Raw genomic sequence first — 23,410 nt, 5'->3', positions numbered from 1 at the left:
AGCAGAGGTCTTCCAAGAAGGGCGCATATTAAGCAAAGGAAGTTAAAGGTAAAGGCACGAGCAGCTCATGGAAGTCCAAAAGGTTTTAACCTGACTGGGAATTTCACATTGAAAACTAATTTTAGCTTTTACAAACCAGACTAACATTATTGCCTCCACGTAGAGGACACGTGACATCTGGCATTTGTTAGCAGAATAACTGAAAAAGTTATAAATGGATTTTAAAGAAGTTTTCAGGAATGTCCAGTGGAAGGTTGCCCTTTTATCTTCAAAGCAACATACTATTTTGTAACCTTATATGACTAGTGCCAATATATACTGTTTACTATACTACAGGTCAGAATATGTGGGGAATAACATGCTTGGGGCAGGTCTGCAATCACCAAGGGCTTTTTCTTCTAGTTATATTTGCCATGGGAGGAAAATCCAGCGCGTCTTACAGTATATTTAGCATGGGAGGAATCCATGGCATCATTGTGTTGTAGTTCCCAGTTTCTCCAAAGGGGGCAGCATCAACTTTGAAAACCTCTTATCTAAACTCAAGATGCTCACATGTACCACAAATTACTGTCTATGGAAGTGTTCTGAATTATTTCCAATCAACGTACGAACCTGCAGATTAAAAGCAGCCCTTAAAATAACACAATACAATCATTCAACCTGCATACAAATACAAGTAATGCTATAAATGAGCTGCTATAAATGAGCGTAGTGCGTGTTTCTGAAGGTGCTGCTGTCCCAGCCAGTGTTTTTGTCAGGTGAGTACTTCAGAGCGCTGTAAGGCACGTTCAGCTGCAGCACACAGTACCTGCGGTCTAACTCGGTGGGATCAGATGCAACTGTTGAGTACAGGTTGGCCTCCTGGAAAGAAACACACAAAGACGCACGAAGAGAACATGTGCCCACAACAGAACAGGCATTCACAAGTGTGTAAACAGATGCACAGTTCACAAACACACACACAGACACAGAGATCATGAGGATGAAGAAATCCAGTAGAAAAAGGGAGAATTTGCTGCAACATGATAGATTTCATAATGATCTACATGTTGATATTTATTACACGACTTATGTTCAGAAGGGAAGATTGGAACAGACTGTGTCAGTGTTCATTTCAATAAATACATTTTATTTTATACATGCATGTGAAATGAATGTGAAAATGGTTCCCATATGCAACGTCTAATGAAAATCCTATAAACACTCCATCTGTCACATTCAGCAAATGGCATCAGAAAATGAAATAACTCCAACAAATCAGACGCAACAAGAGGTGAAAGGAAGGGTCAGTGTACTCACACTCAGGGGCTGGAGTGTTCATGTGAGTAAGGGAGAGGCTCGGTTTCACCCTTTAGTGCCTCCATGGGAATCTTCACTGGGGAGTGGGTGGAAGGCTTGGGCTGAGCAGCAAACAGGAAGTGGGCAACATGCGGGAGAAGGCAGGAGTTTTTTAAGGATATAGCCACACATGTTCTATACACTTTTTATTTTGCAAACTCGGCACCGAACCTGTGGATTCACTGTGTTTCCAGTGAATTTATAGTCTTAATTGCAAGAAGATTAAATAACTGCCCAAGTCGGCATCTTGTGATTTGACTACAGTTTAGATTTTTATGATGGATTAGCAAAGAAAAATAGCAAAGATGAAGCTTAGCTGTGCATGCAGGCCTGTTCTTCAGTACTCTGTGCTGACAGAATGACAGGCTCTAATGTGAAACTGGGATTCAGGAAATTGATTTTATTTTACAATAACAATAGATGATCTGTATAATTTTAATATTGCATCAGGCTTCTTCAGCTCATGAACTGAAGTGTCATAGCCTTTGACACTTTGCTGTGAAAGGTGGGGAGTTACTGATCCTGACAGTAATTATTGCTGAGTTTTACTTTCTGTTCTTGAGGAATCTACTGGCTAAAGTATAGAACAGTGTTAGCTTATCCTTCCTCTCGTACTGCTGTCGTCACACTACAGGGTTAATGCGAAAGACTTGAAGCGAGTGAGAGGCAGACATAAAAAGACAGTCGTAAGTGTTGAACAGTGCCTTTTCAGCAACACTGTGGGACAGAGAGGAGAAACATACAGTATTAGAAAACAAGAAAACAGTTTGACAAACCTAGACCAGATGGAGTGACACACATAAATGTAGACTGATTACTAACGAGTGGCTGCACGTGCATGCATGTCTAGAGTCGGTTCCCTCACCTCCTCGTCACTCTCGGCCTCCACCACCTTCTTCATCTTCTTCCTCCGCTTGTCGTCCTCCTTCTTTTTATCTTTGTCTGGTAGGATGTCATCCAGCCAGGCCAGGTCGTGCTGAGAAAACATCATATCCAGCATCTTCCGTACCACCATCAGACCCAGGATCTACAGGAAATGAAAAGGCAGCTAATCAATAATCCAATAAACCATCACTGTGACCCATCATGAACAACATAGCATACAGTCACTGCATTGATGTTGCCTATCGCCAACCTGTTGTTTAAATTCAAGCTTTGTTGCCATCACATAATATCTGATTCAGACCGCCTCTCTAATGAAATGGGATTACAAAACAAATGTTGAAAAGCTTGGGTATACTTTTATTTACCAGGGCCTTATGAATTACACTACAGACTTGATTTGACTAATTAGTAGCTAGCTTCAGGCGTGGCTGTGCAGTTATTTTCCTATTTTGATTTTACACTCACCATTACAGGGAAGATGATGGCGAGAAAGGTGGATTTGAGGATCCAGAGGACGGCCAAACAGACCAACTGGACGAGGGTGAACAGATGCACCCGTCGCAGAGGCACGTGCCGCAGGAAGGAGAAGTCTGGCTGGTGCTTGGCTGGCATCAGGTAGAGCTTGATGCGCTCCCAAAACTAGACCACGAAAGATCAATAGATAGAAATTAGGTATTGACTTTGTATATAAAGTAATTGAATATCGCATTGATTTTATGGTTCTTCAGCACAGAAAGGGATAAATAACAAACAAAAGAAGGGGAAGCTGTTTAGCATCATGCTAAAGCTACCTGGATGCCACTCAATGAGGCCACACCCATGTAGAGAAACACTCCATACAGGACGGGCATAGGGATGAACTAAATGTAAAAGAAACCACATTAGAAACGTGCTCGAGGCCAGTTATAGTAAACATTACACTATTAAATGTTTGCAATATTCAAAAGCAACTGCTGTGGTTTGCTATCTTAAAATGTGTAATATAAAGTGTAGATCTCACCAGAGGTCTTCGTGAAGAATAACAGAAAGTACCTGAAGAACAGGAGCGAGGAAGACTGACAGCCCAGTCAGAACAAACACCAGGATCCCTGTCAGCCTCTGTTCCCTGTAAAAACGCAGGGCCGTGCTCATTCAAGGCTTAATCAAACCTTGGGTGCAGTTGCCGAAACGGTGCGACCTTACCTGACTCCAAGGAACTGCGGCTGCTCCCCAGGGGCACTGCTCTCGCTCTCCATCTTTAGGGAGTCGATGTGCGCGATGGAGATGACCGTAGCTGCCACGTACCAGGGCAGGCCCATGAAGGAGCACACAGCCATCAAGATGCCCACCCACAACAGGTCCAAGTGGTAGCCGCAACCTTTCTGCAACACCCCAGCATGGAAAAAGTTGTGATGCTGTAGTTCTAGAACTTAATGTAATACAGAAATAATTGTTTGTTGTTTCCAGACCTTTAGTTTGTTTTCCTTGCGGTTGACAATGACGGCACTAATTTGTTGGTCCATGAAGATGAGGATGGTGACCAGGAGAGCTGGAACAAAGCTGGCAAGATACCACCACCAGGGGTTTTTACCAAACGGCATCACTAGCCACCCACGATCGAAACGTGTAGGCTGATCACGCACACACACACACACACACACACACACACACACACCACACACACACACACACACACACACACACACACACACACACACACACACAGAATGTTAATGTTAGGATGCAATAAATTGATCATTATGATAAATATTGCAGATGTGGCGAGAAAGAGACTGAACACGATCGGTGCTGATTGTGAAAGTGAGACAGACCAACATGCAGTGGTGGAGGACTTGTTCAGCTTATTAAAGATAGCAAAGTAATTATATAAAAATGAAACTCTAAAAACTCAGAGCGTTTCAACAGATGTTATAGAAGGAAATTAAATACCTTGAACTCAGTTGGCACGATTAGTTTGGGCGTGTCTAACCCCATCAACATATCCAGACCCACAAAGCACATGATTGACAGGAAGATGGAAAAATCACTGATTAGCTTCCTCAGCTAACCAAGCCACACGAACAAACACACAAAACATAGAGGGTAAAAACATGATGTGTGAGATGGTGAAGAAGAGGAGACGTACGTTCAGAAGAAAAAAGAAAGGTACCAACAGGAGGAAGTAAAAACAGATAAAAGAATTATTACAATCATTGATCCACAAATCAAAATGAAAACAGATTCCTGTAGGACAGAAATTTATCAATCAAGGAACATAAAAGAGTGGAGGGACTAAAGGTGTGTTTGGGGCAAAAGTGGACCTTGAGCTCAGTGGGGACATGCAGTTTGGGGGTGTCCAGCTGCAACAGGCAATCCAGTCCACAGAAGAGGAGGATGGAAATGACGATGGCAAAATCACTGATAAGGGAGCGGAGCTTGAGGAGAGGGGGGGGGAGGGGAGGAGAGGAGAGGAGAGGAGAGGAGAGGAGAGGAGAGGAGAGGAGAGGAGAGGAGGAGAGGAGAGGAGGGGAGGGGAGGAGAGGAGAGGGAGGAGAGGAGAGGAGAGGAGAGGAGAGGAGAGGAGAGGAGAGGAGAGGAGAGGGGAGGGGAGGGGAGGGGAGGGGAGGGGAGGGGAGGGGAGGGGAGGAGAGGAGAGGAGGAGAGGAGAGGAGAGGAGAGGAGAGGATTATCTTTCTATTGTTTATTTGAAAAAAAAACTAATGTACTAAATGCAGCAAAACCTCTGGAATTAGTAACTTTCATACATTGTAATGTGATAACAACACAAAACTTTCACTAGGATCTTGTAGTAAATTTAGTAGAACACATGAGCAGTAATCAGCACAGAGGTATTTATTAACTTCAGTAAGTATACAGGAGGTAATGATGGGCAGCCTAATTAATATAGATAGAACTAATTTTAAAACAAATAAAGGGATGTCAGTGCCTTTAACCTATCTGTAGTGTCCCTAAATTCCTTAAAACCTCCCCCAATGTTTCAAATAGGGCAAAATCAATCCAGTGAAAGAACTGATGCTGATCTTTCCTGTTCTCTTACCTTTGTTGGGAAGTAGCGGCTGAACTTGAACTTCTTGAGGGAGACAGTCATGGAGTAGGTACCAAAGAAGAGGATGAAGGACATGAGGGCCAGGTCGGGAACATACTTACAGGCGTTCCCCACCAGCAAACCGCCGTTCTTTACACACTCTTTCTTACTCATCTGACTCCAGTCTGTCAGGTTGAACTACACAGGGAGGGACACAAGATGATGGAGTGGACACGGAGGGAGAAGAGGGAGGAAAAAAGAAAGAAAAGACAAAATAAAGGGAATAGAGGACAGGGAGCCCCGAACAGCTCATGTTATAAAGATGGGTATATAAAGCGGAATTATGTAGCATCTGTGACGGGAATACTCATTTATTATTCTCCAGCCAGTAAACAAAAAAAGAATAAAAAGAATAATATAGATGCAATTATTAGCATTTCTGTCTTATGTTCTGTTACTCACCAGCAGAGTCATGTTATCATCTGAAAGAGGAGCTGAAACATTCAAGGCCAGGAAAGATGCTGTGGAGGTAAAAACACCACAGAAGAAGAAAGTTAAAGTGTGTAGGGTGCATCTGCTCTCCCCGACTGTCCACGAGATCCACATTTCTTTTATTCTGTATGGCGCTTATACTTTATTTAGACATTTCATTTTAAGACTACAGGTAAATAAAATCCTTTATTTTCTTGTATACAAAATCTTATTTTGATACTACAGATATGTACTTACTTAGAATGCATCCAAGCGGAGGCGTGGTCAGATAACACAGTTATTAACAGTGTTGAGAGCACAATATTTACATCCAAGTACGACAGAATCTTTCTTTGGTTTTGGTTCTTTCTAAACTAAACTCAGTTAACATCAACTCTAAGATTGTTTACTTGGCATTACATTAGAGAGACAGAATTAGAGAGAATTGAAAGACTCACCTTGATCTGGAGGAACACAGTCACACTTGTAGGAGGTGATGTAGTCGGGTTTGAATCCACGGTTGATTGGATAATACTTCAGTGCTCCAACCTGTGAGAAACAGATCAGCTTCGCTCATCTTTTCTTTTAAAAACCCACCAAAGTATTGTGGGTTCCTTTGTGATACAAGCAAAACGCATGTTTTGGACCCTGCAGGCCATGATATTGCGCTGCCTGTCTGAATGTGCGATGATTGTCGAGCACTACCAACCATTTTCTTGATGGCGTCGGAGATGAAGATGAAGGAGATGAGGCTGGAGAAGCCCTCCTCTGTGAAGCGGGTGATGTATTTTATAATGTAGCTGGCGTCTGAGATGACCAGGATAAAACACTGCAGACAGGAGTGAAGGCCGATCCAAAGACGCAGCTCCATGTAGTCGATACTGTTGGACCTGTGAGGAGAGCGAGCCTGCTCACGCCTTTCACCCACATTTTGTGTGCGTTTTTTTATTTGGGTCTTACTTGCTGAACTCATATAGCAGTTTCTCAAATATGAGAATGGGACCGGTAGAGCTGAGGATGATGAGGGGCTGCCCACCAAAAACGCAGAACACGGTTCCTGCCAAAGCAGTGCCGAGGAAGCTCTCCATCACTCCCTTGGGAAGGAGAAGGGAACAGACAGTGGATTAGGGCTCATTTTGTTAGATTCAAGCGCTGGTTGGGCTGTTTTTGCTGTTCTGGAGACCTGGTAATTGTCAGTTGCATCCCCAAGCAGACCTCCAAATGTGATGGCATTGGTGATGCAGCCCAGATAGATGAAGACCACAGCAGAGATGGACTGGATATGGAAACCATCATATATGTCGCTACAGTACCAAGGGACCTTCCGTTTGATGTCCAGCCACAAACCACCCCCAACCCTGCAAAGGATTTAATGTATTACTTGAGGAGTATGCCATAAAGGCCCGTCCGGTGCATGACGGGCTCAAATACCTCACCTCCCGGTGAATTTCAGCTCCTCCCCCAGTTCGTGTGGAGCCGGAAGTTCGTCATCTTCCCCTCCGGCCGCCCCGCTGGCCGAGCCGTTCATCTGACCCAGTTCGTTCAGGTTCATGACCGACTTCCTGCACAGAATTGACAGAATCAACATTTATCAGTTAAACAGGAAGCCTGAAGGCTATGCTGGATGTGAAAATGGCTTTCAGCTGCTTTAGTCTCTTTCTCATCACCCTTTCTGGACTCATAGTGCATATTTTAGAGACAATTATAGATAAAATCTACAGATACAGCTATTGATGTACTGTGAACATAATACTACATTTATTGGCCACTAAGATCCCTATTTTCTAGTGAGAACCAAAAAAAAAGAGCTGAAAAGGGTAAATATCCAACACAATCACCCCCTCATACTGTACTAACAATCTTTGTACTGTTCAAAAATGATACATAAGAGAATGAGAGCCCGAATCAAATCGAAATATTTATGATATGATGCTAAAAACAGTGGTTCAGTTAATACTCAAATGGGGGTGAGGAAGTGCCATCATTTCACATACCTCATTTCTGCCGATGGGACTTTCTTTGGAGGCTCGATGCGTATTTTTGGGTCCCATTCGCCTGGGGGCAGAACAATGACCTCATCCAGGAACTCATCGACACCTGCGATCAGGTCTTCCCGGTCCCTGGCTTTATAGGCGACGTCACTGAACAGCTGAGAGGAAATGAAGAAATGGAATCAAACACATAAAAAGTATAAAATGGGCGCAGTCTGCCAGGCTGCTTACGTCATCCACCATGAGGGTAGCGATAGCCCTGCCAATCTCATTATAGGACTTGGTTTTGCCGTGAGGACCCAGCAGGATGAAGAGAAACCTGTCAGAGTAACAGGACACTTGCAGCAGATGAAAGAGACCACAGAACTAACGAGGGATCGAAGGACGGACGCACCTCGTCGGCACCGGGACCTCGGTCAGGCCTCCCAGCGTCGTGGCCTGAGCCAGGCGCACAAAAGAGACGAAAGGCTTTTCCAGGAAATCCACCTCACCGATCAGAACGTTGGAGGCTTCTGCGTCACGAGGGATCTTCTTCATGAATTTGTTTTTCAGCTGTGGGAGAGGAGGTGGGACAGCAAGAAGGGCAGCGTGAGTAGGAGTGGAGGCCCGTTGGTAGATGGTAGGAAAGCATCACTCTTGCCACGTGCACGGGCAACCCTCCCCTTCACCTTACCAGGGAAGCACGTGGCAGGAGAGCGCTGGTGGGTGCTTGATTTAAAACCTCCTCGTAATCTGTTAATGCAGCTTTCGGAGTCAATTCAGCAGTTGGTCTCCCAACCAGCAGTTTCAGTCTCTAACTAACTCTAACCTGTTGCTCCCCAGCACAGGAAGCATTTGTCATGGTGGCGGCATGGGGGTCGAGAGTGCGTGAAAGCATGTGCAGCCACAAATGAATATGCCAGATGTCTGCACACCTTCCATGTACTCAAACGCATCATGACTTTTGATTTGTTGTGATTTTAATATTGCTGGAATTGATGTGAGAGCAACTAAAATATTAGGGTCACCGCAGATACACTAACACACACACACACACACACACACACACACACACACACACACACACACACATTAGTATCATTTATTTAACATTATTAAAGTTACCTGGTCTGTGCTCGGGGTGTCTGAAATATCATTCAAGCTTCGGCTCTGGGAATGATCTGCAAATGAACCAAACATTTCTATAAAGATGAATTTCACAGAGTTTGATTATATTTAAGATATTTCGGTGTTTGTTTTTGTTCTTTTTTAAGGAAATTAAATGTATTTGAGAGAGTTAGGGCAGCGGGTGCTGTATGTTGCTCAACTCTCTGCTGTGGATTATTGGTATCATTATTATTTTTAATGAATAACTCCATTTAATTCCATGCTCACAGCATTCCAGACAAAGCATCAAGCATATTTTCATAATCCTACTCACAAAAAATAAATCAGCAAAGGAGCACACAGAAGGAAAAGAAAACACGTATTACGCAACTTTTCATATTAATTGAAAGATTTTAGTAGCAGCAACGTGAGCTGGAATGAAACAGAGAAAAGGAAATAGAAGCTCTAGAAGAAAATATGTGAGCCTTATTGCACTCATGCACGTGTGGACTCTCTTTTACAAAGAAAATACAGGAAGTGATCATCAACTTCACACACTCGTGAACGATTCGTGTGTTTAAATGACTCCTGTGATTGAGCTGAGGGGCGCATCGCTCTGAAGTCATCAGATCAACACTAGAGTCGGGCATTTGTCAACAGAAAATGTCTTTTTAATTGGAATTCTGGGGAAGAAATCCAGTTATCCACTGCGGTGGAAGTGATGAATTATGTGCAGAGCCAACTCCACGAATGCACCAATTTTTGTTTTGCAAGAAGTCACAAGTCAAACACAATGGGACCTACTGCTTAAACCTTCATTCAGGCATTTTAATAATCTCATTATATGGTTTGCTTGCAGAAATCCTAATCTACAAACAGACCAAACATTCAGTCATGCATAAAAACCCAAAGAGGAATTGCAGAAATCCATAAAAAAACAAATTTAAACTGAACCCCCAAGTGTGTGTGATGATATGATGCCTGTGTAATTTAAAGAACGCTCCAGGGTTCAAATAAAGTCTATCTATATTATCTTTCATCTCAGCTCGACAGCAGGAAATATGTGTAGGGTAATCAGATTCTAGTGTGTACACAAAATATTGAGAATTACAGTTATATTCAATATCAGTATCGATTGGGAGATACGTCCACAGAACTCCGCACATTCTGGCCGTGTCTGGATGGGAGGAGACTCAGACCAAGGCCAGGATGGAGGGGTTTTAGTCCCCTTTATGTGAACCTGCTGGAGGTAACTGCTAGTGACCTTACTGCTCCCTGGATCTGGACCCTGATTACATTTTCATCTCATTTGAATTGTATCATTGGGTCGATGGAAAGCCTTGTCTGGTACTTCTGTGAAATCTTAGATGTGTTTGTGGGTGCAGACTCACGCAGTCGGCCAAGGCTGCTTGACTGCCAGGAGCGTAGATCTTCTGTGGAGCGATGGACCCCGCTAGGCGAACTAGTAATACGATTCAGGTTAGCCTGAGAGCTACGGTCTGACAAGGCCCAGCAGAAGAGAAATGATCAAAAAGAGCAGAGGTGATTTCATAAGGACAGGCAAAAGAACAAGGAAGCATCATGACAATAGCAGGTTGGACTACCAAGATGACTACTGATTGGTACTTGAAAAAGCAGGAAAACGACACATAAACGTACTTGAAGCAGCATTGGAGGACTTTCCCAGATCAGCCAGTGAGCGGTGGATGGGCTTCTTGGTCTGGTGCCGGTGCTTCCTCAACAGCACAAAGCTGATCTTCTCTTTCAGCTCTGGAGGAATGAGGCCGTCGGCAATCTGCCGATCCACAATATCGTCTGGAAGGAAAAGCGGGGTGGGAGATTTGTCAGGAGACATTTCAACATTCTGAAACGGGAAGCTTTCGTCCGCTCGGCTGCAGAGCTAGTGGGGGCTCACCCACGATCTGGGGCAGGGAGTAACCCTCCAGGTCCAGCAGAATGCTCCCTGTCTGCAGGCAGGTCCTGAGCTCAAACAAGCTGTGGAGGGTCAGCGTGGAGACGTGAGGCTTGCTCCACCGTTCTCCTCCCTCCTCGACTTTCTCTTCGAACTTCACCCACCTATGAATTTTTTAAAAATTAATTAGCTCTGGAATCCCGTCACCCAAGTGTTGTTATTCACGTGAAAACTGGCCCTAGAACGGTTGTGTGTTTACCTGGCAGACTCTTTCCACTCCAATTCACCCCCCTCGTGCTGAAGCGTGTCCATTTCAGTGAAGATTGTGGGGGTCGGCATGTTATCATCGTCTCCCAAAATGTGGCGCAGTCGTTCTGCTGCAGGCGACACTACACCACAACACAGTCACGCTTTATTAATCGACATCACACATGATACACACACCTTAAACCGCTCAGGTTCCAGTTATTAGACCAATAAAAAGAAATACTGTTGGTGAAAATGAAGACATTTATGAAAAGAGGGGCAGTCCAACACAGACTGGCTCAATAACTGTGACAGCTGGCTCTGTGATACACCTGTTGGTTCAGAACTTATAGCCAGATACTTCAGGGTCTGGAGGAATATTTAACGCTGCAGCTAAACTACACACCTTCGTCCTGGTGGTCAATCATTTCTTGAACCCTTTTAATGTTTTCTCAGGTACATTTACCCCCCCCCAAACCTTTGCTTGACTAATGTTTTATTCTTCCACACATCTGAAACAGTGACCAAAAAAGTCCATTATCTTTCTTTTAATTGAACAGCAACACTTTCAGGTCCACTAATGATTAGCTGATCAGCTGCAACCATTTTTTCTAATTTCACCCAGAGAAAATCAATCCCCATTAACATCCATGCCTGAAGGCACTCTCATTTGTGTGTGTGTGTGTGTGTGTGTGTGTGTGTGTGTGTGTGTTGTGTGTGTGTGTGTGTGTGTGTGTGTGTGTGTCCTCTATCAGTCTGTAATCCAACACAAAAAAAAGTCAATTATCACTGAGGCACTGTCATGAACTCGTGAAGCTCCGAGTCTCACATGCTTTACGTGACGTTTGCGATCTCAATCAGCAATTATGTAATTACAATACGATAGAATGTTCCACAACGTGTCTAAGACAGGAGGGGACCTGGCTGTTCTTTCCATGACTGGCTCATTTCCGTGTTTGGAGTACTTGTGTGTCTGAGCGCCAACCAGCCGGGGTCATTCCACAGCAGATTGGAAAGGTTGCACTCTTTCAGATTGTTTGTTGGCCCCAGAAAACCACACTGACGTCCTTCAAGTTGGTTTCGACCAATTGAATCAAACCGTTTTAACTGGATTGGCTCATTCTGCATTTAGTCGGCTTGCAAAGAAACAAAAATTTGACATTCATAGATTTTTACCAATGGTTTCTAGATTTGCCAGATTTAGTTTTTACCTATTTTGATGCCAGGAAGGGTCCAGCCTGTACTGGAGGAGAAGGAACCCTCAGGTTCCTGCATAGCTGCCGAATCTTCTCAAGTTTGCTTCAAAAATGAGAGAAAAGAAGCTTCTGTCGACAGTCCTGAGCTCACCGTCCCTTGATCTGGGGGACACTCGTTCCAGTTTTAGTCCATGGCCGAGTTGACTATTTCAAGTATCCTGGGTCGGAGTCAAACCTGCCCGTTCGATCTATCGCCACAAAAAGGTTTTCTCTAAGCTGCGGCCGAAATCCACAGAAATCTCCAAAGCAGCAAACGCCAGCGGCTTTAAGAGGGTTGACACACACCACAGGGCCCTCGAGTACTCTCCTCCCAGAAGTCCACGCACGCATACTCCCCATACTTACATACTTGCACGCACGCAGCAAAGTGAGGACGTCGTCGCAGAATCAACACACTTTTACTCCGTTGTACTGATGACAAAGTGACAATATGAAGGTCAAAAATTCAGGAGAAACCCAGAACAGACCAGTAAAAGCTGCAGAACTTACTACATACCAAACACTCACATTGACCCCAAATAACACACACACACACACACATAGCTGGGAGTTGCTCAGCTCTAATCAGCTTAAAGGCCTCAGATTTAATGGCCTCTCAGGCTCCAAACATTAATCACATACAGTACTCACACTACCATCTTCCACCTCCTCAGACTCTCCGTCAGCTTCTCCAGCGATATGAAGGCTGTTGGTGCCATCCCTGACCCCTGCAGCTAAACTCTTAAAATAGCTCCCAAAGCTGCAAATTCAGTGTTTGGATAGTCACAATAGGTAAATCCTGTTGGGTGATTCTACGAGCAGTGTGGGGATCTGGGTGTGAAAGGGTGAATTGGTGCTTGAGGCTGTGTGATCCATTTCTGCGCCCCTATTGTGTAGAACAGACAACGAGTAGCTGTTCTATTTTCCGCTTTAACGCGAGCATAATCTGATATTCATAGCAACAACAAGACTCGCTGTCGTTCCTTGAGTTCATTAAAGTCAGGCCCCAATCCCAGATTAAAGCCTCAGGTGGTAAAGGAGCTGCTCCAGTAAGAAAGATGGCGGTTCCTTCATTTATTCATTCACCAGCAGTGTGGCGTGAACTGGGCTGCGTGTAGCTGGAGCTCAGCTTGTGCATCAGTACTGTCGTGCCGTCTTGTTGGAAATAACTACATTTGCATGTAGAATCACTCAGGAAAAAAATAAGATTTTGTTGGTTGATTAAGGAATCTGTATTGTAGAACCTATTGCTATAATAGTAGAGATGGAACCTGGAGTAAAAGTTAGAGACGCTCATTGCCTGGAACTAATAATAAACATTTAAGCAGAATTTCACAGCAATCAACATCATCGTCCCTTGAGCATCTGCGTGCACGTGTCCAGCAAAGCTGCAGAGGAAACACGTCGTGTTTCTCTGATCAATTAAATGCTAATTAAATCAGCAAGGAAAAATGTGAAAGTAGATTTCTGGTCTCAAGATAACGAGAAAGGAAATTACCTCACCCAGATGTGACGGTTGCCATAGAAACCAACAATATATAAGTGCCTCACTATAATTTCTGTTTTTATTATTGATGATGTTGATATTTTAATTATTTTTTGTTTTGTTTACATAAATGTTCATGAAATGTTTGCGTCAGACTCCTGAAACAGGAAGCATCTCACCTGCGGGGTCGATGTAGTCGTGATGCGCCGCGCCACCATCCTCATCGTCATAGTGCTCCTCTCTGTCGTGGTAATATCCTCTGTGCGAGTGTTCACGGTGTACTTGGTGATCGTAGTGCGCGTGTCGGGACTCCCTGTCTGCGTCACCGGCACAGGAATGGTGTCTGCGCCGTTTCCGTCTGTGTGCAGCCGGGACGCCGATGTAGACGGGCTGCGCCTCTGAGACAGGACGAGGAGGCTTTAATGCACTTAACAGACTCATGCTCCTGTTTTTGTTGGATAATATTAAAAAGCTTCACAGATTGCATCAAAGACTATAGATGGTAATGTGCCAAGGTCAGTGAAGGTCACGGCTCCTGACACAGAGGTCCTACTAATACGATACCAGTCTTGTGACAGCATTATTCTGGACTTTATATACCATCATGCAGGAATACGGTCACAATAAATATTTAGATTCAACACACGGAGGGTTTATGTCTCTATGAGAGGGAGAAAAATTCTGGATATTGGACCAAAAGTTCTCTTATAATCAGTCCCGCTAAGAATAATAACAAATGATCCCTGCTCTGTATATAATAAATGTTCATCAGCTATAGAATATCTGCATTTTTGTCTACCTGAAAGGTTTCCTCACCGTCATCATCGTCATCATAGCGCCTGTGGCCTCTACTCTTTCCTCGCTGCCAGTCGTGACGATCCATCCCGAAAACAGTCACACAGAGACACGCTTTTCTGAACCAAAATGGACTCTGATGGGGAGACAACAGAATAAAGAAGACATTCATGCAAAGGTGAAGGAGCTCTGCGGTGATTTCCAGGCTCAGAGGTGTGAGGAGACAACGTGGAGCTACATGGCAACACACGTGCCCCGGCACCCCCAACGGATCGATGGATGACAAGAGGAAAACTCAATGGAAGCCAGCAGCCCTTCAGGACTGGACTGCAGCTCAAAGCATGGAAAAAAAAAGCAAGCTGCTACACGAGGAATTCCCACATACGGATGGAAAAGTTTGCAACACACGTTACCGGCCTAGGAAACATGAGAAGTTCAGACGTAGCAGGAAGATGTTTTCTACTTAAAGACACAAGTCCTGTCAAATGTCAGTCTAATGTCAGTTTTCAGGGTTAAAAGTGTCATTTGTTGTTTCCTGCACGCTCACGACACCAGTGAATTAGGGAGGTTTGTAGGCTAATCAATACATGACATCTGTCATTTGTGTTTTAGGCTCTGAAGCCTGATCATTGACTGTGAAGGACAGTCACATGAGCACAGTCACACACACACACACGCACACACACACACACACACACACACACACACACACACACACTCACAATTCTCTGCTATTTGAATGGAGCCTGTCAACCGTAGATTCTACGAGACATTGTAAATCTAAGTGTTGCCAAGGAGACGTTGATGCTGAGGAAAGGTGTCCATCGGGTGATTTCAGGATGAACTTTGTTCTTTACGATTACACAGTAAACTGCATAATTTTTTAAATGTGTTACATGAACCTAAACAAACACCAAATTTTAACAGAATTTTAACCACAACAGCGATGAGTAATTGAGTTGATTGATCAACTCAATTACTCATCATTGTGGTGGTTTTTCATTTTAATCCCGGGAAAATACCATTAATTTCTAAACTTTAAGTCTAATCAGCACAAGTCAAACTCGCTATATTAACCAAACCTCAATGCACACATAAAATAAGTTCAAAGACAAGAGTGAATAGAGTACTAAAAAGAGCAGGATCAAGTCGATTTTGCATTGAAAGAAAGAATGATGTGGATATTTACCTGATGCGAAAGTTGAGGCAGAAACAATCAAGTCAATGTAAACTAGACCAACGTAAACGAACCAAATCAGTTATATGACAACTAAACACCAGTTGACTGCTTCAGTCAACAGACAAACTGTGAAGAGGAGCTTCAACTCATCATCTCTACCGTGTGTGGGTGCGTGTGCGTGTGTGTGTGCATTTCATGGTGCTGAACATTGGGTCATGATCAGATTCTCACCTCGCCTCGGTTTGAACTACTACAGCATCACCACTAGATGTCCCAGTTGAGCTACAAAAGCAAACACAATGCAGATTACTAGGTGAGAAGTTTACATAGAATCTGTAATGTTAACAATAAAAACATACCAACGTGGAAAAACACCTTTTACTTTAACCGAAGCAAATGATTGAATTCACTGCGTTGAATTCACAGTGTTAATGTTAATGCTTGATAAACACAGAGCCTAAATATTTGTCTCCAATTTCCTGAATGTGTTGACATTTATGTTCTGACTGTGTAAGCTTGAGCTCGGATTCTCAGGAACATCGGAGGTACTTTATAACTGAATGACTTCTGGAACTGTCACACATGAATGAAGCGTAATTTAGGCCTCTTCCTGTTTGGGGTAAGTTGTGGTTTTATTTAGATAATTTAAGCCTTAATCCATTTCTACATAGTAAATGCTGCTGTTTTCCATATTTATCGCCAGTGTCCATTAAATAACAGTGGCTGGTTGATTCACACAAAACGGGATAAATATAAACTTTCATAACTTTACAGTTCGTGCTCCTCGGTTTAACATACACGCAATTTCTAACTTTACCAGAAGGGGGAGGCAGCGTGCGTAATATGGGGCGTTTCGGCAAGACAGGGTTTGGAGAAACGACATTGATAAATCATATTACTAAAGTACTGAAATCAGTAGTTTAAAATCATTCTATGCAAATGTGCATCTTGTTGTAGTCATATGAGGCCTAATGACCAAAACGAAAGCAAAATATCCTCCTTTTTTTGGCAAACAAGCACATGGAAGTTTGTGTGAGAGTGATTGCATTGGCCTGCATTCAGCATCATCTGATCTATGATCTTACTTCCCCACAAGACACAAATCACAAGTTTGATGGATTGACACTCCGGGTGATATTTTTTTTAGAGAAAATAATCTGCACCTCCTGTAATAAATGCCAGCCTGTTTTGTTGTGTTTGTGGTGTTCTTGCTCATTTCACTTTCTGATTGTCTGAGCGTATCAGCTGCCAGCAACACAAGACACAGGCTCGAGATTATTCGTCCGGTTATTCTGTAATGAGATATTGAATTAGATGGAAATTGTTCCATGCCGGCAGCCTGACATGATCAGTTAAGCTTTGTTTTCCAGGGAGATTTCGTGCCAGGTGGTGGAAAAAAATCGCATAATCAGAGGAGGGCTTTACAGAATCTAACCAGAGATGTGATCCTTGTCCTTTTGTCATCCTAAATCACAGATGCAAACATGTGTATGAAGGATTTATAATAATCTAAATGTCCAACACATCCAGCAGTAAAATGTGAGCCCCACTTCACAGTGCTTAGAGTCTACAAGATCTTTGCCCGCATTGGCACATTCTTCCCCCGTCCTGTAATTCCCTCTGACAGTTTGTTGTCTTTTCCTGCGAAATAGAAGTCAGATCCTTTCTCAGACAATTAAACTGAAGTCTCAGTATCAAACCAGATGGCAGCTTTACACGATGAAGAACATGGCTTGTGGTCCTCAGGTGGGTTCATCCTGTCTTGTTCCCTTATCTCCAGTTCAGACACGAGCTTTCACTATCTGCAATGGGGCATTACAAGCAGCCACTGTGGAGGGAGCAGGTGAGGAACAAAACGGATTTCCTCTTTTTCTTCAGTGGTTTTTAAAAGCTGTGATCTGATGGGACCAAAAAACAAACACATAAAGCTTCCAGTCTGCAGACAAAGATATGCTCTGATATGCAATCCAACCCCATCTTGTAATAAAGCCTTCATTCACACTGGAGGGGTTAGATATGCATAATGATGATGTGCATAATGTTAGGTAACTATAAAAGGCACTGCAAAGGTTTTAAATTTAAAGGTATTATAATAGTGAAGTAAATATATGTTAAACGTAATTAAAGTAATGACATAATTGTTGGCGTTTTTCCACTCCTCAGTCACCTGTAAACTGTCATGGTCGCTGCTCGGTGCAGCATTAGTGTTATAAACTGTGTATTAATAGGACACACACACCTGTTTTTGACATTGGGGATTATATAAACCAATATCATCAAATTGTGACGAGGGATTTATCCCGCCGAGTTATGTCGCCACTCGCAATAATCAGACAAGACAAAACAGATCATTTGGTCATTTTGGGGAAGGGAGGAGTTGTGTGTGGGGGTGTGGGTGTTCGTGGGGATGGGGGGGTAAAATCCCGAAGAACCTCACCGTCTGGGAACCCTCCAAGGCTGTGTGCGTTTGGATGCGGTTATCGCCACTCACGCGGTGCGTAAAGACGCAAAGCCCAAACTGCGCTTTTATCCACGTTTTGCCCCCACCTCACCTCTTCCTACATTGGAATCCGCTGCAGTAACATTACACTCATCTATTTTTAACCCCCGGCTCGCCAAACAAACCGAGGCACGGAAAATGGACCCTCTCTACAAGACCGCGGATCTGAACGGCACCAACGACAGAAACATGCCCGTTAACTACAGCGAAGAATTCAACCAGTTCGTCCAGCCCGTGTGGCAGATCACACTCTGGGCTGCTGCCTACTGCAGCATCGTTGCGGTGTCTGTGGTTGGAAACTTGGTGGTCATCTGGATTATCCTGGCGCATAAACGCATGAGGACCGTCACCAACTACTTTCTGGTAAATGATCTTTACAGTAACTGTTTGCATTCTGGATTTACTCCAGTTGGGTCTGTTTCGGGTTTTTTGGGGTGTTTTTTCTTTGAGAGGGCGGGGTGGGGGTGGGGGTGGGGGTGGGGGTAGGGGGGTTCGAACTCTGGGATAACTTGGTGCTTCGTTTAAGTACGTGACCGATATCGAACTACCTGCCAAAAAACCTAGTGTCGCAAAGATCAGACAGTCATCAGATGAGTGGAGCCATTAATTATCAGACCTTCCAAGCGCTCATTATAACAGTTAAAACCCCATCGGCGGTTCGGCGCTCGGACATGTGGTTTGTTTGCGGCTTACGTTCGAGTAAGGTTTAAGAGGCTTAATCTTCTTTTGCTTTCCAGTTGTTGTTTTTTTTACAGTTTATTTGAAATCTAACCTCTCATTCAGGGAGGAGAGGAGAGGAGGAGAGGAGAGGAGAGGAGAGGAGGGGAGGGGAGGGGAGGGGAGGGGAGAGGAGAGGAGAGAGAGGAGAGGAGAGGAGAGGAGAGGAGAGGAGAGGAGAGGAAGAGGAGTGGGGAGGAGAGGAGAGGAGAGGAGAGGAGAGGAGGAGAGGAGAGGAGGGGAGGGGATGGGAAAGGATATTGAAGGAAAGGAAATGTTTGGTGTTTACAGCTGTCAGACTTCATCTCCACAATGATGCAAATTAGCAGAAGAATGTGGCCTGAAACAAAAGGAAAGAGTGCAACAGCTCTATTGTTCCCGATGAGAACAAGACAGATGAGAACCATTCTACTTGTCATGGACTCAAGCGTTGCGGTTGATTAGCATCATATTACCCCTCCTGCAGGTGAACCTTGCCTTTGCCGAAGCCAGCATGTCGGCGTTCAACACCGTGATCAACTTCGCCTACGCCGTTCACAACGAGTGGTACTTTGGTTCAGGGTACTGCCGCTTCCACAACTTCTTCCCCATCGCAGCCATATTTGCCAGCATTTACTCCATGACGGCCATCGCTCTCGACAGGTGCGTGAGTCGGCAGGTACTGGAACGACGGTGCACTGAAAGCACACAAACGCACCAAGAGCAAAAAGAGCAAACATCCCCACACACTCCCGTGTCCTCCCTTGTGTGTTTAGATACATGGCGATCATCCACCCCCTGCAGCAGAGGCTGACTTCCACCGAGACTCGGGTGGTGATCGCTGTGGTCTGGGTGCTGGCTCTGCTCCTGGCCTTTCCCCAGTACTACTACTCCGCCACGGCCCTGCTGCCTGGACGCACAGTCTGCTACATAGACTGGCCCGAGTACACCATTGTGGACTTCAAGAAGATGTGAGTCACGTCAAGCAGTTCGGCAACGTCAGCAGCTGGTTTCCGACCAAAGGAGAGTTCGTTAGGAGTGTTCTCTCAGTACTTTGCTGTTCCTGCGGGGGAAAGCAGGTTGATTCGATCCGCAGAAGCTCCTGGTTAGGACTTCTTTTGTTAGAAAAGAGGCTGGTGTTTGCTACTTCAAAGGTCTTTCCTGAGGGAATATTTGAGTTTATCAACAATGGAGCCAGCTGCTGCTGAGGGGGAGTTCAGGTGAAGCGTCTGTCTGCGTGGATCATCTTCACTTCTGCCTGGGTTGTGTTGGAAATCTCCAGCTGCTGAAAGAGAGGAAAAATAATAATTAAATGCATCTGTTTAGAATAACTGCAAATTCAACATTATGATTTCAAAAATGCTTGCACATGACATACCCGTAATAAATTTAAATGCCTTTTTTTGTGTGGATATTTTGGTGTCAGATACTACGTCTGTGTGACACTGCTGATCTACTTCCTGCCCCTTTGCATTATGGGATTGGCCTATACAACTGTGGGCGTCACCCTCTGGGCAAGTGCAATTCCTGGAGATTCCTCCGAACATTACAAACAGCAGCTTACTGCCAAACGCAAGGTGATACACACACACACACACACACACACACACACACACACACACACACACACACACACATAGACGAGAGTTTTCCAAGGGATTAAACTTTCCTTAAATGCCTTTTTAATCCCTCACAACAACAAAAATTAAAAAGAGATGATTTGATAAAACGGCTGTGTTTTCTATCTGGGGCAGGTGGTGAAGATGATGATCGTGGTGGTGTGTACGTTCGCCATCTGCTGGCTGCCCTATCACATCTACTTCTTACTGCACCAGTTCTTCCCCGAGCTCTTCGAGGAGCGCTACATCCAGCAGGTCTACCTGGCCGTCATGTGGCTGGCCATGAGCTCCACCATGTACAACCCAATCATCTACTACTGCCTCAACAGCAGGTGAGATCTCCTCCCCCATCGTCTACGCCTCCCTTTGTTTTGCTTTGTTTTTGTGTTGGTAATCTGTATTTGTGTTTATAATCCAGTCGGCTGCATGCAGTGTAATTCCTGTTTAATCCAACCCCTTATGATCACTTATCCTCCATCCGGCAGGTTCCGAGCAGGATTCCAGCAGGTGTTCGTCTGTTGCACCCCCACTGTCGCCCAGGAGGAGCTAGAGCTCAAGTCACCGCGTTACCTGCAAACCCAGGTGTGTGTCCGACGCGGCGTGGTCGTTAAAAGTGCAGTGGGAACTCATGGAAGCAGAGATGTATTGTCTCAACAGGACAGACCCCAACCAGTCAGCGTTAACCTGCTCCACCAAACCTCCGGGAGGTCACGAGGGATGTGATTCTAAAGGTTAACCTTTAGGGATAGAATTAAAACAAGGGTCCTTCCCTCCATATAAGCCTGGTGCTGCTCAAGGTTTCTTCCTGTTATGAGATTTTTCTGCCATTCTTGGGTTATGGGTTTCTGTAAAGTGCCTGGAAACAATCTGAATGGGAACATATGAAACATAAATAAGGTTAAATTGAACCGAATGTACAGGACAGGTTGCTAAATACATATAATCTTGCACGCCAAAGCAGAAATATCGAATACAAACATTTAGAAAATGTGGTTGCTATGAAATTAATGGTGAAAACAAGTCACCATCATTTAGCTGATGATCCAGTATTTACTTTGTGTTTTTTTTTTTCAGGTGAGCCTTTACCGAGCTAGTCGGATGGAGACCGCCGTGTCCACCGTTGTCCATCCTGCAGAATCGGAGCCAAAGTGTCCAGAATCGCCCCCTCGTAGCCCTCACAGCCAGCATCCTGAGGAAGTCGCTTTGAGCGTTTCAGAGACCTTTACGAAGAGTCCGAGCAGCTCCCCAAAGTAGAACAAGCAGACATGGACGCGGGGGGAGCGCTGAAAACCTCCATCATCTCATGGTTGATGCTCAGATGCTACCGTTGTTCTGTTTAAGTGCATTAGTGCGTTAGCCTTACCTGCCTAACTGGAGCCCAGTCTGGAAAACAACAAAAGTTACGTAACCTTCAGTGACACATTCGAGACTTGAATAATTCCAATTCAGTCACCCATCTTCTACCACTTCCATCCTTCAGCGGGATTGGAGGTAATTCCAATTCGTGCTACATAATAGTTTTTTTTTTTTGCAAAATTTATGTGGAGTGATTTTTTCCCACATATTTCAAATGTTATGACAACTAGGAGTTAATATTTGAAGTATGAATATTTTTCAGTATTTGCAGCTTTGTCTCAATGAAGGGGACCTAAATGCCTAATGGTAAAGTTGTACACAAGCATTTTTGGTTTTGTAGGTAATCAAGCTGGAACTAAAGGTTCCACTTCTCTCAGTGTATCCGTGTGTTTAAGGTTTGATGTATATGTGCACATTTTTAACAATGGGACACGCACGGTTTCCCGTGGCAGCGGTGTCATGTTGCGTTTGAGCAGCACAGAAAACAAGAGGACAAGTTCAGTATGTGTGTGTGTGTGTACTTCTCGCACCTGTTGCACAGGCTTTGGACCTTGTTTTGACACTTTGTATTTGTGTGTGAGTGAGTGTGTGAGTGAGTGAGTGTTGGATGGGTTCAGTATGCAGCACTTAGGTCAAAGGTCAGCTATAGATAGAAAATGGAGCAGTGGAACAGCGACCTCTGCGTGGCAACTAATAAAGTGGAGGGACAAGAATGGGAAAACATGAGGAAGGGGTACCTGTGGGCTGGGGTGGGGGGGTCAGTTGCTATGTCATCGGTAAAGGATGAAAGACAACAGCTGTGCAAATCCAGTCAGACAATGTCAGTGCAGTTTACTGGGACCCTTTACCTGAACATGACCAAATCTAAGTACTGAATATTATTATTATACAATGAATAATGTGTCTCAAGTGTGGTGCCTTATATCCATTATACGTAAAGTCAGGTGTCATTAGAAAACAAACAGCAGAGCTCACTTGTTTTTTTTTCTCATTTGTTTTTGGTTGTTATTCATATGTACACCAATTGATTTGGTTTCACAAGTGCTGATTTATCACCGATTCTTCATCTCTTCTGTGGAAGCGTTGGGTCACATGACTCAAGTCACGATTCTGTTTGAGGCGAGCTGGAGGATCACGTAACTAAACCACGGCTTAAAGATAATAAAATAATACTGAATTTAAAATGTATATCACATCATATAATGGAAGCATCAGTCGTGTCGGTGCAATATTTATGATTCTAATGTCTTTGACTACTTACTAATTTCCATATTAATATTGTAAAATATTAAGTTACATATGGAATATACTATATAAGCAAATACAGAAGACTTTATAATACTTTTTTTATGATTCACAGTAATAAAGAATGTATGGATGGGTTAAGTGCATAACAAACAAACAATGAAAGAGCATAAATTGACATCAGAGAGTAAAGTGCAAAGGCACCACGTTGTGCAGCGATGAATGTTTATGGTTTTCGTTAGTGGACGGGCGATGACAGAGGTGGACACATACCTGCTGTCCAGGTGTGCACCGGCTTATGTAACTGATAAATCAGACAAGCTGATATAACAAGCTTATAAATA

The 23,410-nt window shown here is 44.0% G+C and overlaps 2 protein-coding genes across 8 annotated transcripts; one reads left to right on the top strand and one right to left on the bottom strand.

Moving 5' to 3' along the window:
* Nucleotides 1-204: 204 nt before the first annotated feature.
* Nucleotides 205-19,614, bottom strand: slc4a5b (solute carrier family 4 member 5b). 4 transcript variants are annotated; one of them, XM_057018940.1, is made up of 28 exons: nucleotides 19,323-19,614; nucleotides 15,882-15,932; nucleotides 14,492-14,606; nucleotides 13,855-14,073; nucleotides 10,968-11,097; nucleotides 10,712-10,872; nucleotides 10,456-10,611; nucleotides 10,188-10,295; nucleotides 8,815-8,870; nucleotides 8,105-8,262; nucleotides 7,942-8,029; nucleotides 7,714-7,868; nucleotides 7,156-7,281; nucleotides 6,903-7,077; nucleotides 6,680-6,813; nucleotides 6,429-6,609; nucleotides 6,178-6,268; nucleotides 5,711-5,769; nucleotides 5,261-5,446; nucleotides 4,524-4,637; nucleotides 3,672-3,833; nucleotides 3,406-3,584; nucleotides 3,256-3,328; nucleotides 3,015-3,083; nucleotides 2,689-2,862; nucleotides 2,204-2,365; nucleotides 1,300-1,400; nucleotides 205-861 (listed from the first exon to the last, which is right to left on the bottom strand). In XM_057018940.1, exons 3-27 carry the CDS (start codon nucleotides 14,556-14,558, stop codon nucleotides 1,302-1,304), a joined length of 3,282 nt encoding a protein of 1,093 aa, XP_056874920.1. In that variant the 5' UTR covers nucleotides 14,559-14,606; nucleotides 15,882-15,932; nucleotides 19,323-19,614; the 3' UTR covers nucleotides 205-861; nucleotides 1,300-1,301. The 4 variants fall into 4 exon arrangements, with proteins under 4 accessions (XP_056874920.1, XP_056874919.1, XP_056874921.1 ...); XM_057018939.1 differs by lacking the exon at nucleotides 4,524-4,637 and adding an exon at nucleotides 4,153-4,266; XM_057018941.1 differs by lacking the exons at nucleotides 4,524-4,637; nucleotides 15,882-15,932; nucleotides 19,323-19,614 and adding exons at nucleotides 4,153-4,266; nucleotides 15,660-15,825.
* On the top strand, nucleotides 18,091-23,016 carry LOC130517230 (substance-P receptor-like). 4 transcript variants are annotated; one of them, XM_057019006.1, is made up of 8 exons: nucleotides 18,092-18,513; nucleotides 19,334-19,509; nucleotides 19,623-19,817; nucleotides 20,273-20,423; nucleotides 20,601-20,797; nucleotides 20,951-21,047; nucleotides 21,123-21,196; nucleotides 21,540-21,659. In XM_057019006.1, the coding sequence occupies exons 1-7, from the start codon at nucleotides 18,289-18,291 to the stop codon at nucleotides 21,186-21,188; spliced, it is 1,107 nt and encodes a 368-aa protein (XP_056874986.1). In that variant the 5' UTR covers nucleotides 18,092-18,288; the 3' UTR covers nucleotides 21,189-21,196; nucleotides 21,540-21,659. The 4 variants fall into 4 exon arrangements, with proteins under 4 accessions (XP_056874984.1, XP_056874986.1, XP_056874985.1 ...); XM_057019004.1 differs by having other exon boundaries at nucleotides 18,091-18,513; nucleotides 20,951-21,196; XM_057019005.1 differs by having other exon boundaries at nucleotides 21,123-21,667.
* The last annotated feature ends 394 nt before the right edge of the window (nucleotides 23,017-23,410 follow it).

Source organism: Takifugu flavidus, chromosome 20 (genome assembly GCF_003711565.1).
Source record: "Takifugu flavidus isolate HTHZ2018 chromosome 20, ASM371156v2, whole genome shotgun sequence".
NCBI classification, from domain to species: domain Eukaryota; kingdom Metazoa; phylum Chordata; class Actinopteri; order Tetraodontiformes; family Tetraodontidae; genus Takifugu; species Takifugu flavidus.
This window is presented reverse-complemented; position numbering and strand designations above follow the sequence as displayed.

Coding starts and splice junctions, on each gene's coding strand:
- LOC130517230 (XM_057019003.1), top strand. CDS start 18,289: ATGGACCCTCTCTACAAGACCGCGGATCTGAACGGCACCAACGACAGA. Junction 18,514..19,333: donor CCGTCACCAACTACTTTCTG/GTAAATGATCTT, acceptor CCCCTCCTGCAG/GTGAACCTTGCCTTTGCCGA. Junction 19,818..20,272: donor ATTGTGGACTTCAAGAAGAT/GTGAGTCACGTC, acceptor TTTTGGTGTCAG/ATACTACGTCTGTGTGACAC.
- slc4a5b (XM_057018940.1), bottom strand. CDS start 14,558: ATGGATCGTCACGACTGGCAGCGAGGAAAGAGTAGAGGCCACAGGCGC. Junction 8,263..8,814: donor ACACCCCGAGCACAGACCAG/GTAACTTTAATA, acceptor CCTCTCCCACAG/CTGAAAAACAAATTCATGAA. Junction 7,869..7,941: donor CTACCCTCATGGTGGATGAC/GTAAGCAGCCTG, acceptor ATTTCCTCTCAG/CTGTTCAGTGACGTCGCCTA.